A 13,945-nucleotide genomic window follows, 5' to 3' on the forward strand; every position below is an offset into this window, starting at 1 on the left:
GTGTGTGTGTGGGGGGGGGGCTGCCCGCCCAGCCCCTGCCCACTGCAGTGTGTGTGTGGGGGGGGGGCTGCCCGACCAGCCCCTGCCCACTGGAGTGTGTGTGTGTGTGGGGGGGGGCTGCCCGCCCAGCCCCTGCCCACTGGAGTGTGTGGGGGGGGGGCTGCCCGCCCAGCCCCTGCCCACTGGAGTGTGTGTGTGGGGGGGGCTGCCCGCCCAGCCCCTGCCCACTGGAGCGTGTGTGTGTGTGGGGGGGGGGCTGCCCGCCCAGCCCCTGCCTACTGGAGCGTGTGTGTGTGTGTGGGGGGGGCCTGCCCGCCCAGCCCCTGCCCACTGGAGCGTGTGTGTGGGGGGGGGGGGGGGCTGCCCGCCCAGCACCTGCCCACTGGAGTGTGTGTGGGGGGGGGCTGCCCGCCCAGCCCCTGCCCACTGGAGTGTGTGTGTGTGTGGGGGGGGGCTGCCCGCCCAGCCCCTGCCCACTGGAGTGTGTGTGTGTGGGGGGGGGGGGGCTGCCCGCCCAGCCCCTGCCCACTGGAGTGTGTGTGTGTGGGGGGGGGCTGCCCGCCCAGCCCCTGCCCACTGGAGTGTGTGTGTGTGGGGGGGGCTGCCCGCCCAGCCCCTGCCCACTGGAGTGTGTGTGTGTGGGGGGGGGAGGCTGCCCGCCCAGCCCCTGCCCACTGGAGTGTGTGTGTGTGTGGGGGGGGGCTGCCCGCCCAGCCCCTGCCCACTGGAGTGTGTGTGTGTGGGGGGGGCTGCCCGCCCAGCCCCTGCCCACTGGAGTGTGTGTGTGTGGGGGGGGGGCTGCCCGCCCAGCCCCTGCCCACTGGAGTGTGTGTGTGTGGGGGGGGCTGCCCGCCCAGCCCCTGCCCACTGGAGTGTGTGTGTGTGGGGGGGGCTGCTCGCCCAGGCCCTGCCCACTAGAGTGTGTGTGTGGGGGGGGGGGCTGCCCGCCCAGCCCCTGCCCACTGGAGTGTGTGTGTGGGGGGGGCTGCCCGCCCAGCCCCTGCCCACTGGAGTGTGTGTGTGTGGGGGGGCCTGCTCGCCCAGGCCCTGCCCACTAGAGTGTGTGTGTGGGGGGGGGGGGCTGCCCGCCCAGCCCCTGCCCATTGGAGTGTGTGTGTGGGGGGGGCTGCCCGCCCAGCCCCTGCCCACTGGAGTGTGTGTGTGGGGGGGGCTGCCCGCCCAGGCCCTGCCCACTGGAGTGTGTGTGTGGGGGGGGGGCTGCCCGCCCAGCCCCTGCCCACTGTAGTGTGTGTGTGTGGGGGGGGGCTGCCCGCCCAGCCCCTGCCCACTGGAGTGTGTGTGTGTGGGGGGGGCTGCCCGCCCAGCCCCTGCCCACTGGAGTGTGTGTGGGGGGGGGGGGGCTGCCTGCCCAGCCCCTGCCCACTGGAGTGTGTGTGTGTGGGGGGGGAGCTGCCCGCCCAGCCCCTGCCCACTGGAGTGTGTGTGTGTGGGGGGGGCTGCCCGCCCAGCCCCTGCCCACTGGAGTGTGTGTGTGTGGGGGGGGCTGCTCGCCCAGGCCCTGCCCACTGGAGTGTGTGTGTGTGGGGGGGGCTGCCCGCCCAGCCCCTGCCCACTGGAGTGTGTGTCTGGGGGGGGGGGGCTGCCTGCCCAGCCCCTGCCCACTGGAGTGTGTGTGTGTGGGGGGGGAGCTGCCCGCCCAGCCCCTGCCCACTGGAGTGTGTGTGTGTGGGGGGGGCTGCCCGCCCAGCCCCTGCCCACTGGAGTGTGTGTGTGGGGGGGGCTGCCCGCCCAGCCCCTGCCCACTGGAGTGTGTGTGTGTGTGGGGGGCTGCTCGCCCAGGCCCTGCCCACTAGAGTGTGTGTGTGGGGGGGGGGGGCTGCCCGCCCAGCCCCTGCCCATTGGAGTGTGTGTGTGGGGGGGGCTGCCCGCCCAGGCCCTGCCCACTGGAGTGTGTGTGTGGGGGGGGGGCTGCCCGCCCAGCCCCTGCCCACTGTAGTGTGTGTGTGTGGGGGGGGGCTGCCCGCCCAGCCCCTGCCCACTGGAGTGTGTGTGTGTGGGGGGGGCTGCCCGCCCAGCCCCTGCCCACTGGAGTGTGTGTGTGGGGGGGGGGGGCTGCCTGCCCAGCCCCTGCCCACTGGAGTGTGTGTGTGTGGGGGGGGAGCTGCCCGCCCAGCCCCTGCCCACTGGAGTGTGTGTGTGTGGGGGGGGCTGCCCGCCCAGCCCCTGCCCACTGGAGTGTGTGTGTGTGGGGGGGGCTGCTCGCCCAGGCCCTGCCCACTGGAGTGTGTGTGTGTGGGGGGGGCTGCCCGCCCAGCCCCTGCCCACTGGAGTGTGTGTCTGGGGGGGGGGGGGCTGCCTGCCCAGCCCCTGCCCACTGGAGTGTGTGTGTGTGGGGGGGGAGCTGCCCGCCCAGCCCCTGCCCACTGGAGTGTGTGTGTGTGGGGGGGGCTGCCCGCCCAGCCCCTGCCCACTGGAGTGTGTGTGTGGGGGGGGCTGCCCGCCCAGCCCCTGCCCACTGGAGTGTGTGTGTGTGGGGGGGGCTGCTCGCCCAGGCCCTGCCCACTAGAGTGTGTGTGTGGGGGGGGGGGCTGCCCGCCCAGCCCCTGCCCATTGGAGTGTGTGTGTGGGGGGGGCTGCCCGCCCAGCCCCTGCCCACTGGAGTGTGTGTGTGGGGGGGGCTGCCCGCCCAGGCCCTGCCCACTGGAGTGTGTGTGTGGGGGGGGGGGCTGCCCGCCCAGCCCCTGCCCACTGTAGTGTGTGTGTGTGGGGGGGGCTGCCCGCCCAGCCCCTGCCCACTGGAGTGTGTGTGTGTGGGGGGGGGGCTGCCTGCCCAGCCCCTGCCCACTGGAGTGTGTGTGTGTGTGGGGGGGCTGCCCTCCCAGCCCCTGCCCACTGGAGTGTGTGTGTGTGGGGGGGGCTGCCCGCCCAGCCCCTGCCCACTGGAGTGTGTGTGTGAGGGGGGGGGGGCTGCCTGCCCAGCCCCTGCCCACTGGAGTGTGTGTGTGTGGGGGGGGCTGCCCGCCCAGCCCCTGCCCACTGGAGTGTGTGTGTGTGGGGGGGGCTGCTCGCCCAGGCCCTGCCCACTAGAGTGTGTGTGGGGGGGGGGGGCTGCCCGCCCAGCCCCTGCCCACTGGAGTGTGTGTGTGGGGGGGGGGCTGCCCGCCCAGGCCCTGCCCACTGGAGTGTGTGTGTGGGGGGGGCTGCCCGCCCAGGCCCTGCCCACTGGAGTGTGTGTGTGTGGGGGGGGGCTGCCCGCCCAGCCCCTGCCCACTGTAGTGTGTGTGTGTGGGGGGGGCTGCCCGCCCAGGCCCTGCCCACTGTAGTGTGTGTGTGTGTGGGGGGGGCTGCCCGCCCAGGCCCTGCCCACTAGAGTGTGTGTGTGGGGGGGGCTGCCCGCCCAGCCCCTGCCCACTGGAGTGTGTGTGTGTGGGGGGGGGCTGCCCGCCCATCCCCTGCCCACTGGAGTGTGTGTGTGGGGAGCTGCCTGCCCAGCCCCTGCCCACTGGAGTGTGTGTGTGTGTGTGGGGGGGGGCTGCCTGCCCAGCCCCTGCCCACTGGAGTGTGTGTGTGGGGAGGGGGCCTGCCCGCCCAGCCCCTGCCCACTGGAGTGTGTGTGGGGGGGGTCCTTCAGCTTCCTGCTGGGGCCCTGCCTCTGACACGCAGCGGCGGGTACAGGCCGCACCTCAGGTACGGTGCTGGGGGGAGCTGGCTCCTGCCCCCCCGCCCGCTCTGCTGCCGGATAAGATATGTACCCAGTCCCTAGCCGGGACCCGGCCCCTCGCAGCTCTTACAGGGCAGCCAGGCTTGTCTTTCTGGCCAGCCCCCAGCTGGCTGTGCAGAGAGGCTGGGGGAAGGCCTGGGGGCCCGTTGATGGCAGGGCAGCGGTGGGTCACCAGAAGGGACAGGTCCATGTGCCTGAATTCCCAAGACACTTGTGCCCTCCTCCCATATATGCAGCGGTCCAATACTGCCGTTGTAGCATGTGTGTCTCACGCCAGCAGTTAGCTGGGCAGTGCAATAGTTCTTGGTGCGCCTTGTCGCATCAGTCATCTTGTTTTGCTTCATATACTTAGGAATACGTTGTAAATTATTAAACAAACGTAAGAATTAATTTAAACACTGACTTTTGTGTTCATTGGCAATTTCATTAACTTTATGTGGCTATTTTTAAAGCTCAGGCATGACACTTCAGTGACACTCATTGGTGTAAGCAAGTTTCAAAACAATGAGGAGTCCTATGGGACCTTAAAGATTAACAAATGTATTTGGGCATTAGCTTTTCGTGGGCTCTGTGGAGGGCTGGGGTCCCATAGGCTGGGGGGCTTGCTCTGGCTGGCCCCACCATGGAGCACTTGCTTCAGCCCGCTAGTTAACCTTTTACCTCTCTAATTTAGTTTTCAAACATTAAATGCTTATCAATATTTTTACAACTTGTACAGCTGTAAACCTTCTATGTGTCCAGGCACCTTATTAATTGTCTAGGAACATGAACATACAGGTCTGTGGAGACTGGTTTTAAACTAGGAATGTGAATGGTTAACTAGTTAGACTCACCCTTAACAGGTTAACCAGTGAGGGCTGGAGCAGCACTCTGCCCAGCCAGAGCAGCTCCTGTCCACTGCAGTGGCCTCTCTGGCTTCCCCCCCCTTAATCAGTTAACCAGTTAAGCATTTTATTTAATATTACAGTACATTTAAACAGGATTTTACATCCCTACTTTACATACCCCATCTCAATATGGGGTTTAAACTCAGACTGTGGGTTAGACCTCATGCTAATCCTTGAGAGGTAATCATTTTTCTCACTTGTACTGATTTTTCTCTAGGTTATTGACTCCTGACCAGTGTTCCCTGTAAGCTGTGTGCTTGGGTGCCCACTCGGGAGAGAATTCAGATGCCTCTTTGCTGATTAGTAGAGTACTCATAGCAGCCCACAGTCAGAAGCATGTGTTTCTGTTGGTGGTGCACATCTGTGTATGCCTTGGTGCACATAACAAAATTTGTTCTCCGCATGGATGGAAAAAATTAGAAGGAACACATTGTCCTGACCCAGTAAAGGTTCCTACCCCTGCCACAGTGTCAAGCCCCCATCCTGAAAGATGTTAGGTGCTGAGCTCCCATTGACTTTGGTGGCTAACTTCCACTGAGTATATCCATTATAATGTTTTGCATTCATAGGTTCATAGACAGCTACTTGCTTTGTCCCTTGTAACCTTGCTTTTTTCCTCCACTTCTACAGAGTTCAGCTTGCTGTGAACAGACGTACAGAAGAAGCTGTTGCAGTAAAGATAGTTGACATGAAACGTGCTGTGGACTGTCCAGAAAACATAAAAAAAGAAATCTGCATTAATAAGATGTTAAATCATGAGAACATTGTAAAATTCTATGGACATCGTAGAGAAGGCAGTATTCAATACCTCTTCCTGGAGTATTGCAGTGGGGGAGAGCTCTTTGACCGAATAGGTACAGAATTCTGAACATCCCTTTGGAGGGGAGGGTCTGAAGACAACTCTGGTGATGGCTGTATAGACTCATTATAACATTGTAGTTGCCTTGTAAGATGAGAGGGATTCCTTATTGTATTCTTCCAGTGCCACTGATCTCAGAAGGAAAGTGTCTGGGATACTCACCTGAAAAGCCAGCCTATCCTTGTGCATGTTGTGAGTCAGGCTGTGTCCAGACTCCATGCCTCCGTCGACGGAGGCATGTAGATTAGCCAGATCGGAAGAGGGAAATGAAGCCGCGATTAAAATAATCGCGGCTTCATTTAAATTTAAATGGCTGCCCCGATCTGCCGATCAGCTGTTTGTCGGCAGATCGGGAGAGTCTGGACGCGATGCCCCGACAAAGAAGCCTTTCTTCATCGACACAGGTAAACCTGGTTTCACGAGGCTTACCTGTGTCGATGAAGAAAGGCTTCTTTGTCGGGGCATCGCGTCCAGACTCTCCCGATCTGCCGACAAACAGCTGATCGGCAGATCGGGGCAGCCATTTAAATTTAAATGAAGCCGCGATTATTTTAATCGCGGCTTCATTTCCCTCTTCCGAGCTGGCTAATCTACATGCCTCCGTCGACGGAGGCATGGAGTCTGGACACAGCCTCAGTGACTAAGCCATAGCTAGAAGTAGGATTTCTGTCTTTCAAACCTTAGTTCACTTCACTTAGCATGATCCCTAAGAGTTCAGAAATTCTATATATTTAATGCTATAGATTAAATTAGTTGGGGGGAATGGTTTGGGAGCAAATATGGTAAATGGGCTAGAAAATGTAATATGTACAGACTTGCATTCCAGTGATTATCAGATCAAAATTCAGTGTGTAGTATATTCCCCTTCAAGTGTACAGTTCTGTTTAATGGGCACTATGTGCACCCTGTCTAGGCATTGAAGCCTGCAGGAGTTTCTGTGCGTAACTATGGTTATGTTCGCTATTGATAGCATAATCCTAGTTTAAAACCTGTTATAAAACTGTTGACAGCCATCATTTTCACAAGGAAAGATAATTTAAACAAGATAACTTGATGTTTTCCCTGGTCCGTGCTTTCAGTTTTTACAGAATCTATGCTTTCATTACGTAAAAATCTAGCTCTTACAGTTACAGAAGTCACCAATGTGAATGGAGGAAGTAGTATTTTTCACAATGCAATAGTGCCTATGCTGTTGGTTGTACTGACTAGTTATGTCAGATTTATCGTCTGTTAATATTCAGAACCTACTATGTAGCAGTGAAGCTGGAAAGAAAGGTCAGTTTCACTCTGCTGCTGATTGAGAAAACTCAGTAGTATATAGATAACAAATATTGGTAGTGCTAAGGAGAACATAAAATCATCACAAACATATGAGAAATATTGGAATCAACTCCTCATGTCAGCCAGGAAAGTAATGAAGTGGAAGTGCACCAACTAGTTGGGGTTGGTTTCTTACTTGTGTGCTTTTAGGCTAGATTATTTAATTCTTTGGTATTTAGATGAAACTGACCCTGAGACCAATGCAAGAAGAAACATCTTGTAGGAAAAGAGAAAATGGAATGCAGCCAGGATTTTTAAAAAAGGTATAATAAATGCAAAAGACGTCAGCCATCCCCAGCCACAGCAGTTGTGCAATGCAGGTTGGGGCTTGACCAGTCCCTTCCCACCATTGCCCTCCCATCTTTGATACCCCATCCCTCAGGAAATGCAGTCTCCAGGATTACCAGGGGACCTGGTACGGGGCGGCAGCAGCGGTCCAGCCTCCGTTGCACTTCCTGTGGCAGTGGGAGGCGTAGGGAAGCGGAGCAAGTGTGCTCTGCTTCCCCCGAGTTCTGGGGGGGGGGGAGCATGTGAGCTCACCACTGTTGCTGCCTCATGCCAGGCCTCCCTAGTAATCCCTGAGGGGGATGGGAGACCATAAAGAGGGCGAGGCAATGGTGGGAAAAGGCAGGGTTTGAGGGATTTGAACAGAGTCTGCACTGGGACTCCTGGGCCAGATTGTGCAACTTTTCTGGCTGGGAATGGCCTGCAAGCTGGGGATTTGAGACCCCTGATATAGAGAGTTACAGGCAGTCCCTGGGTTACGTACAAGATAGGGACTGTAGGTTTGTTCTTAAGTTGAATTTTTATGTAAGTCAGAACTGGTACATATTGTAGGGGAAACTCTAGCCAAACATTTCTCCAGAGCTCAGTTTTATTCTCCCACACCTCACTTCCCTCAGTCCTTTATTCTCAAGCTGAGGTGTCTGCTGAGAAAAGCCGCTCCGCGTCTCCCTGGTCTGCTGGAGGGGGGGCACTAGCTTCGCGTCTCCCTGGTCTGCTGGGGGAAAACAGCTAGTGCGGGGTTGCCTCACCCCGTTTGTAAGTAGGGATCCGATGCAAGTCGGATCCATGTAACCTGGGGACTGCCTGTACTTTATTTTTTAAAAGCTATTAAATATAGTAGTACACAACTCTTTAATTCCTTTAAAATGTCAAGGGTAGTGGCAGCACAAGCTATTATTCATTCTAGCTGCTAGGCTTAGAACTTGGGTTAGCATGCATTGGGCAATTTTTACAAGCCTTGGACTGGTGTTTGGGCATTTTCAAAGTCCACTGAAGTCCTTGCCAGAATCCTCCAGAAGAATGAGAAATATCCTGGCCTGACTTCCAAATATAGACACTTTTCAAAAGTATTTTGATGTCCTCTTTATAAATCATAAAGGATTTAGTGCCATTTCACTGATCTAATTAAACGTTTTTCTTTGCATTTGATTTTGTAAAAATCGCTTGCTTACAAGTCATGTGACAAAGTTTTTGTTGCAAAGAGGAAGTCTCTTTAAACAATGTCTTCCGGATATAATATAATTGGTCTCAGATTGGTTTTACTTCAGAGATTGCACTGTTTTAATTATGATTTAGAGAATGTTAATTCTATAAATCACCTAACCCAGTAGAGCAGAAAAGCAGAAGTGTTGAGTATTTAAATTGCGTTTAGCAAATAGATTAATGTGCACAGCAAAAATCCTTCTGAAGTTTTTTTAACTAAATGTCTGGGCCATAAGTAGATATCTGTCTCTTGGAAGTTTTAATTAGCATTTCAAACCACAAAAGTAGCTGAGTACAAAAAATCCACAATTTTTCTTGTTTTTTTTCCCTCCCATTGGAATTTTAAAACTGCTGAAGCAGAGCTCTAAATGGAATATTCTGATAAAAGTTGTAACAATGCATATTCTTCAGTAGTAATGAATTTCAGTTAAGTAAAGGAATATTTTGTATTTATGTAGAGAAGCCTTTTTTAACATAACTCTTGGTTCTTTTTTCAGTGTGCATCTTAATATTAACTTACCAATTAGCTTTTTTTAAAGTAGAGAAGCTTTTGGCATTCCCAATCACTCCTGTTATTATGGCAGTGGGTCTTGTGGGACCTGAAGGATCCTGGTCCCTCTACATTAGAGGGCTCTACACTACTTCCAAACAGGTCTTTAGATTGGCATTTGAGGCAATTAATTTGCTCCTAGAAAGTGAAATATAGACTACAGTTGAATGCCGTATGTACACAAGGAGTCCCAGCCTCTGCAGTGTAACTCATTGTAATCATTGCGGTGTAACCATTCATTACATTTTTGCATTGCCTGTCGTTACTGTTTCAAGACAGGTGAAAAATATTGAGCAGAGTATCCAGGAAACTTTGTAAAATAGTTACAAAAACATAGCGCAGCCTTTCTTTTCCATAATTTGTTTGATGGAAGAAAAGCATTTTGGTATGTCTATTCTGAATGACTTTTTATAGAGCCTGATATAGGAATGCCTGAACCAGATGCACAGAAGTTTTTTCATCAGCTTATGGCTGGTGTGGTAAGTGTCATACTTTTATGCATTTATTTCAAGCTCCTTTTTACAGTTTAACTAAACAGAACATGGTATTAAAGCCTTTATTTTTTTCAGGTATATCTCCATAGTATAGGAATAACTCACAGGGACATTAAGCCTGAAAATCTACTGCTAGATGAAAGGGGTAAGTATAAAAACCTCTGACTTCATCTCTTAAATTTAAAGTTATTCTGGATCTTTGCAGAGTGAGTGGCCTTTAAAGGCCACTTGACTAAAAGTTGAGTTTTGTTAAAGCTTGTTCTTACAAAATCTTGTAATCAATTCAATGTTTCCATGAACTCTGAATAACTTTTTTATTGGAAGTTTAAGACAATTCAGTGTTTAGAATTGTGGAGGTCAACCTGGAGTGTATGCACTCCTGCCTGCTCCCCACTGATGAAGTGGGATTTTATCCACAAAAGCTTATGTCCAAATATATCTCTTGGGGTATGTCTACATGGCACCCTAAACTCAAAATAAGATATGCAATTTGTACTACACAAATTGCGTATCGGATTTTGATTGAATTTCAAAATAATGTGCTATTTTGAGACATCCCTAATCCTTGTGGAATGAGGGTTACCAGGATGCTGAACTAGGGCACCCGTTATTTCGAAAGATATTTTGAAATAGCGGAAGGTTTAAGACTTGGGCTAGACCAGAGGTATCCCAAAATAGCTGTGCAGTGTAGATATACCCTTAGTCTTTATGGTGCCACAGGACTCCTCATTATTTAAGGAGAGAACATATCTGCACAAACTCTTAGAGCAATGGTCACCAACTGATCAATTGCAATCAACTGGAAGATCCTGGGTAGTTTCCCAGTCAGTAGTGATATCAGGGCTGTCACTAAGGCAGGCTGCCAGCTTGATCATAAAAGCAGCTGATGTAGCCCAGTTTGTGTGAAGTGAGGGCGTGCGGTAGGATTCCTGACACACTGCTACTGCCTGCAAGCATAGTCCTTCACAGTGCTCATTGGCCTGGAACAGGCAGCTGTGGCCAGTGAAAGCTGAATGGGTGGTTCTGGCAGAGAAAGACAGTGTGTGAAGTAGGGGTGGGCAATAATTTTTTATTAAGGGCTACTTCAAAAATTTCTGAAGAGGTCACCAAGCCACCTGGAAAGGGGCAGAGCCTCGGACTGACAGGGGAAGGGCCTCAGGTGGAAGGGGCCTTTTAAATAGTAGGGGTTGAAAGGGCTCACCCCTCTCCTGTGGCAGAGGATGGGAGCTGCGAGCTCTTTCAATTCCTGCTGTTTAAAGAGCTCGCTGCTCCCAGCCTTGCTGCTCACATGCTGCCCGGGAGCTGGGGACACTAGAGCCCTTTCAACTGCTTCTATTTAAAGGTCTCACACCTTCCCTGGGGCTGTTGCCTGACAGCCATAGGGAAGGTGCAAAGGACTTGAGCCTGCCAGGCAATGCAGCCACCCGGCAGCTGTGAACCGTTTAAGTAGAAGCAGTTAAAAGTGCTCACAGCTCCTGGTGCTGCTAGTGCATTGCCAGAGAGCTGGGACTTGCAAGCCCTTTTAACTGCTTTTCTTTAAATGGCTTGCACCTTTCCCATGCTTGTTGGGCAACTTGTTGCCTGGCAGCCATGGGGAAAGCACAAGCCCTTTAAATAGAAGCAGTTAAAAGGGCTCCCAGGCAATGTGATAGGGGACGGGGCCTGGAACTGAGAGGTTCTCTGAGAGGCTTTTGCCCACCCCTGGTATGGAGCCATGTGCCTCCTGTCCCACTCCTACTTCCAGGGGCCACAGGCATCTGGGCCCATTCTGGGAGCAGCATGGGAGCCAACTGGGAGCTGGCTGGTAGGAGGCCATGCCCCAGCCCCCTCCTGTAGCAAGCACCCTATATCCTCTTAGCACCCCCAGCCCTGAGCCCCCTCTGAGCTAACACCTCACACCCTCTCGTGTACCCCAATACTTTGCTTTAGCTTGGAACCCCTTCTCGCACCCAAACTTTCTCAGAGCTTGCACCTGTTACCACCTCTGGCATCCCAACCCTCTGCCCAGTGCTCAGCCCAGAGCCCATGTCCCCTCATATCAATTGTATAAATGGCTATGATGTGAAACAAGGAAAAGATTGATTTTCACTTTTATTACTGCCCATTTATACAGCACTGGCAATGTGTAAAGGGGACCTTAGAGTAAGTGTAAATGTGCTTAGGTTTGGTTTTGTCTAGCTTTAACATAAGTCTTCTACCAGAGACAATGAAAATACCTTTTTACACAATATACTTAATGACTTTTCTTTTTTGCTTAGATAATCTCAAAATCTCTGACTTCGGTTTAGCTACTGTATTTAAGCACAATGGTCGTGAGCGACTGTTAAACAAGATGTGTGGCACTCTTCCATATGTTGCCCCAGAACTGTTAAAGAGAAAAGAATTCCATGCAGAGCCAGTTGACGTTTGGTCATGTGGGATAGTACTTACTGCTATGTTAGCAGGAGGTAGGAGCTGGTCAATTTCTTCTCACTACATAAACTATTTTATAACATGCATATTTACTGTAGCTTCACAGTGATTAAGTATTCCAGAAGCTTCAGGGGGTTAGTCTGTTACAGAAAAAAAAATAGCAAGCAAATGGTCTGGTAGTACTTATGGGTATGTCTACACTAGCCACCTAGTTCGAACTAGGGAGGCTAATGTAGGCATTTGAAGTTGCAAATGAAGCCCGGGATTTAAATATCCTGAGCTTCATTTGCATCTTCCGGGCGCCGCCGTTTTTAAATGTCCCATAGTCCGAACTCTGTGCCCGCGGCTACACGCGGCACGGAGTAGGTAGTTCGACTTAGGATCTCTAATTCGAACTACCGGTACCACCACGAGGTGTACCAGTAGTTCGAATTAGAGATCCTAATTCGAACTACCTACTCCGTGCTGCGTGTAGCCGCGGGCACGGAGTTCGGACTAGGGGACATTTAAAAATGGCGGCGCCCAGAAAGATGCAAATGAATCCCGGGCTTCGTTTGCAACTTCGAATGCCTACATTAGCCTCCCAAGTTCGAACTAGGCGGCTAGTGTAGACATACCCTTATAGACTAACAAAACATATAGATGGTATCATGAGCTTTTGTGGGCATAGCCCACTTCTTCAGATGACCGGCGTTATGATTAGAGGATAAGGAAACTCGAAATAAATAGGTGAAGGGAAGGCGTGGGGGGAGAGCATTCCAAGTACAAATGCTCATAACCGGTATAGATTTGTAGAGTTGATCTCAAATCATGGGGAAAGTAAAAAGTGTATTTCAAATATTTTCTCAAACTTTCATATCATGGTCAGCTTTTTAATAGATTCTCTTAGGGGTCATCTTCCATGGACTGTCTTGTTCTGTTGTGGCTATAGTATATTCCATTGGCTTTCTTTCTATTTGCCATTGCAACTCTGGCCTTCTGGTTCTAAATGGCAGGCTGCATTATGTGGGCTGCATCCTTGGAAAAAATATATCTATAGTATATGAACCACTGGTGTATGTTAGGGATGTTGAAATGCATATATTTATGTAAACATGTAGCTGCTGAAACTAAGCAGTTACACGTTTACATGAGGGGGCCAGCTTCCTGAGAGCTGGTGTGTGCAGAGCTGGCTTTTAAGCTCCGAGGTAACCACCTGTCCCCCTCTCCTGCTGCTTCTTTCAGAGGCTGCAGTGTGGGGTCGGAGTGGGAACTGTGTGTAACTGTGTACACTATCACATCCCTAGTATATGTGCAAGTTCCCCCCTATTGGGACTTTTCTGGTTACCCTGGTGAAATGGGCTCATTAAAGGATCTGAGTCTTCATTCCCACTTCCTTTACCCAAAGGCCTGCCTGCCCTCAAGGTCTCCCCTTCCATTCTCCTGTGTGGCAGAGTCCTCATAACCCCAACAGGTTGGGCCCAGGATTCCTGAGGGGCTCAATTGATCACTTAAGACAGGGGCTGAGATGTATCCACTCCAGAGTGCTCTCTCCATATTGGATGCTTCCCTGATCCACTGATCATTATATACAGTTCAAATACAATTTATTAAATATCATTCAATTTTTAAAAAGGAAACCTATGATAATTTTAAAGAAACTCATAATCTCTGTGGCATGGAGACATCAGAAATAGCCATCTCTAGAGTGTGGGGGAAGGGAAGGCTTTTCCTCACAAACCCCAGACCGCCTTCTCAGGGGCTGGCTGAGCTGTAGGAATGCTGTGGGTTGAACACTTTCTCTGACCTTCTGGCTTTAAGTGGCAAGACCCTTCTTCCCAGCTTCAGATCTCCTTTTCTCCCCTTCCCTCAGGCTTATGAACCTCCTCAAGTCTGATCTGTAACCGCAAGGTCTCTTGGCTTGGGGCATGCTGCATGCAGCTCTGAACTGCTCCAGCTCTAGTCCCTGCTCCAGTCCTAGGACTGTTGGTGCTCTGCCTCCATCTCCCTGATCTGCTTTTCTGGCGCTTCTGGCTCTAATTGTTGCAGCTTTACTCCCAGAATAGATCTTCTCCTTGGGCTGCTTCTGTAGCTCTTCTCCTAGCACTGACTGGCTCCCTGGACTTCTTCTCTTGATTTTGCTGCTGTTGCTCTGCTCCCAGCTCTGACTTGCTCCCCGGGCTACCTTTTTGGCTTTGGCTGACACAACTCTGCTCCCCAGCTCAACTCAGCTTCCTGCGCTGTCCTTAGTTTGGTCCCACTCTGTTCCAGGCA

General features: G+C 52.3%; 1 protein-coding gene across 2 annotated transcripts in view; it reads left to right on the forward strand.

Moving 5' to 3' along the window:
- Window positions 1–13,945, forward strand: part of LOC102451245 (serine/threonine-protein kinase Chk1) — a 75,634-nt gene that overhangs the window by 4,393 nt on the left and 57,296 nt on the right. The window contains exons 2-5 of one of the 2 annotated variants that reach the window (XM_075909326.1): window positions 5,200–5,423; window positions 9,201–9,265; window positions 9,356–9,425; window positions 11,539–11,727. In XM_075909326.1, the coding sequence (XP_075765441.1) occupies window positions 5,200–5,423; window positions 9,201–9,265; window positions 9,356–9,425; window positions 11,539–11,727 (548 nt within the window). The remainder of the gene's footprint in view (window positions 1–5,199; window positions 5,424–9,200; window positions 9,266–9,355; window positions 9,426–11,538; window positions 11,728–13,945) is intronic. The other variant, XM_075909328.1, reaches the window with a different exon arrangement.

Source organism: Pelodiscus sinensis, chromosome 26 (assembly GCF_049634645.1).
Source record: "Pelodiscus sinensis isolate JC-2024 chromosome 26, ASM4963464v1, whole genome shotgun sequence".
NCBI classification, from domain to species: Eukaryota; Metazoa; Chordata; order Testudines; family Trionychidae; genus Pelodiscus; species Pelodiscus sinensis.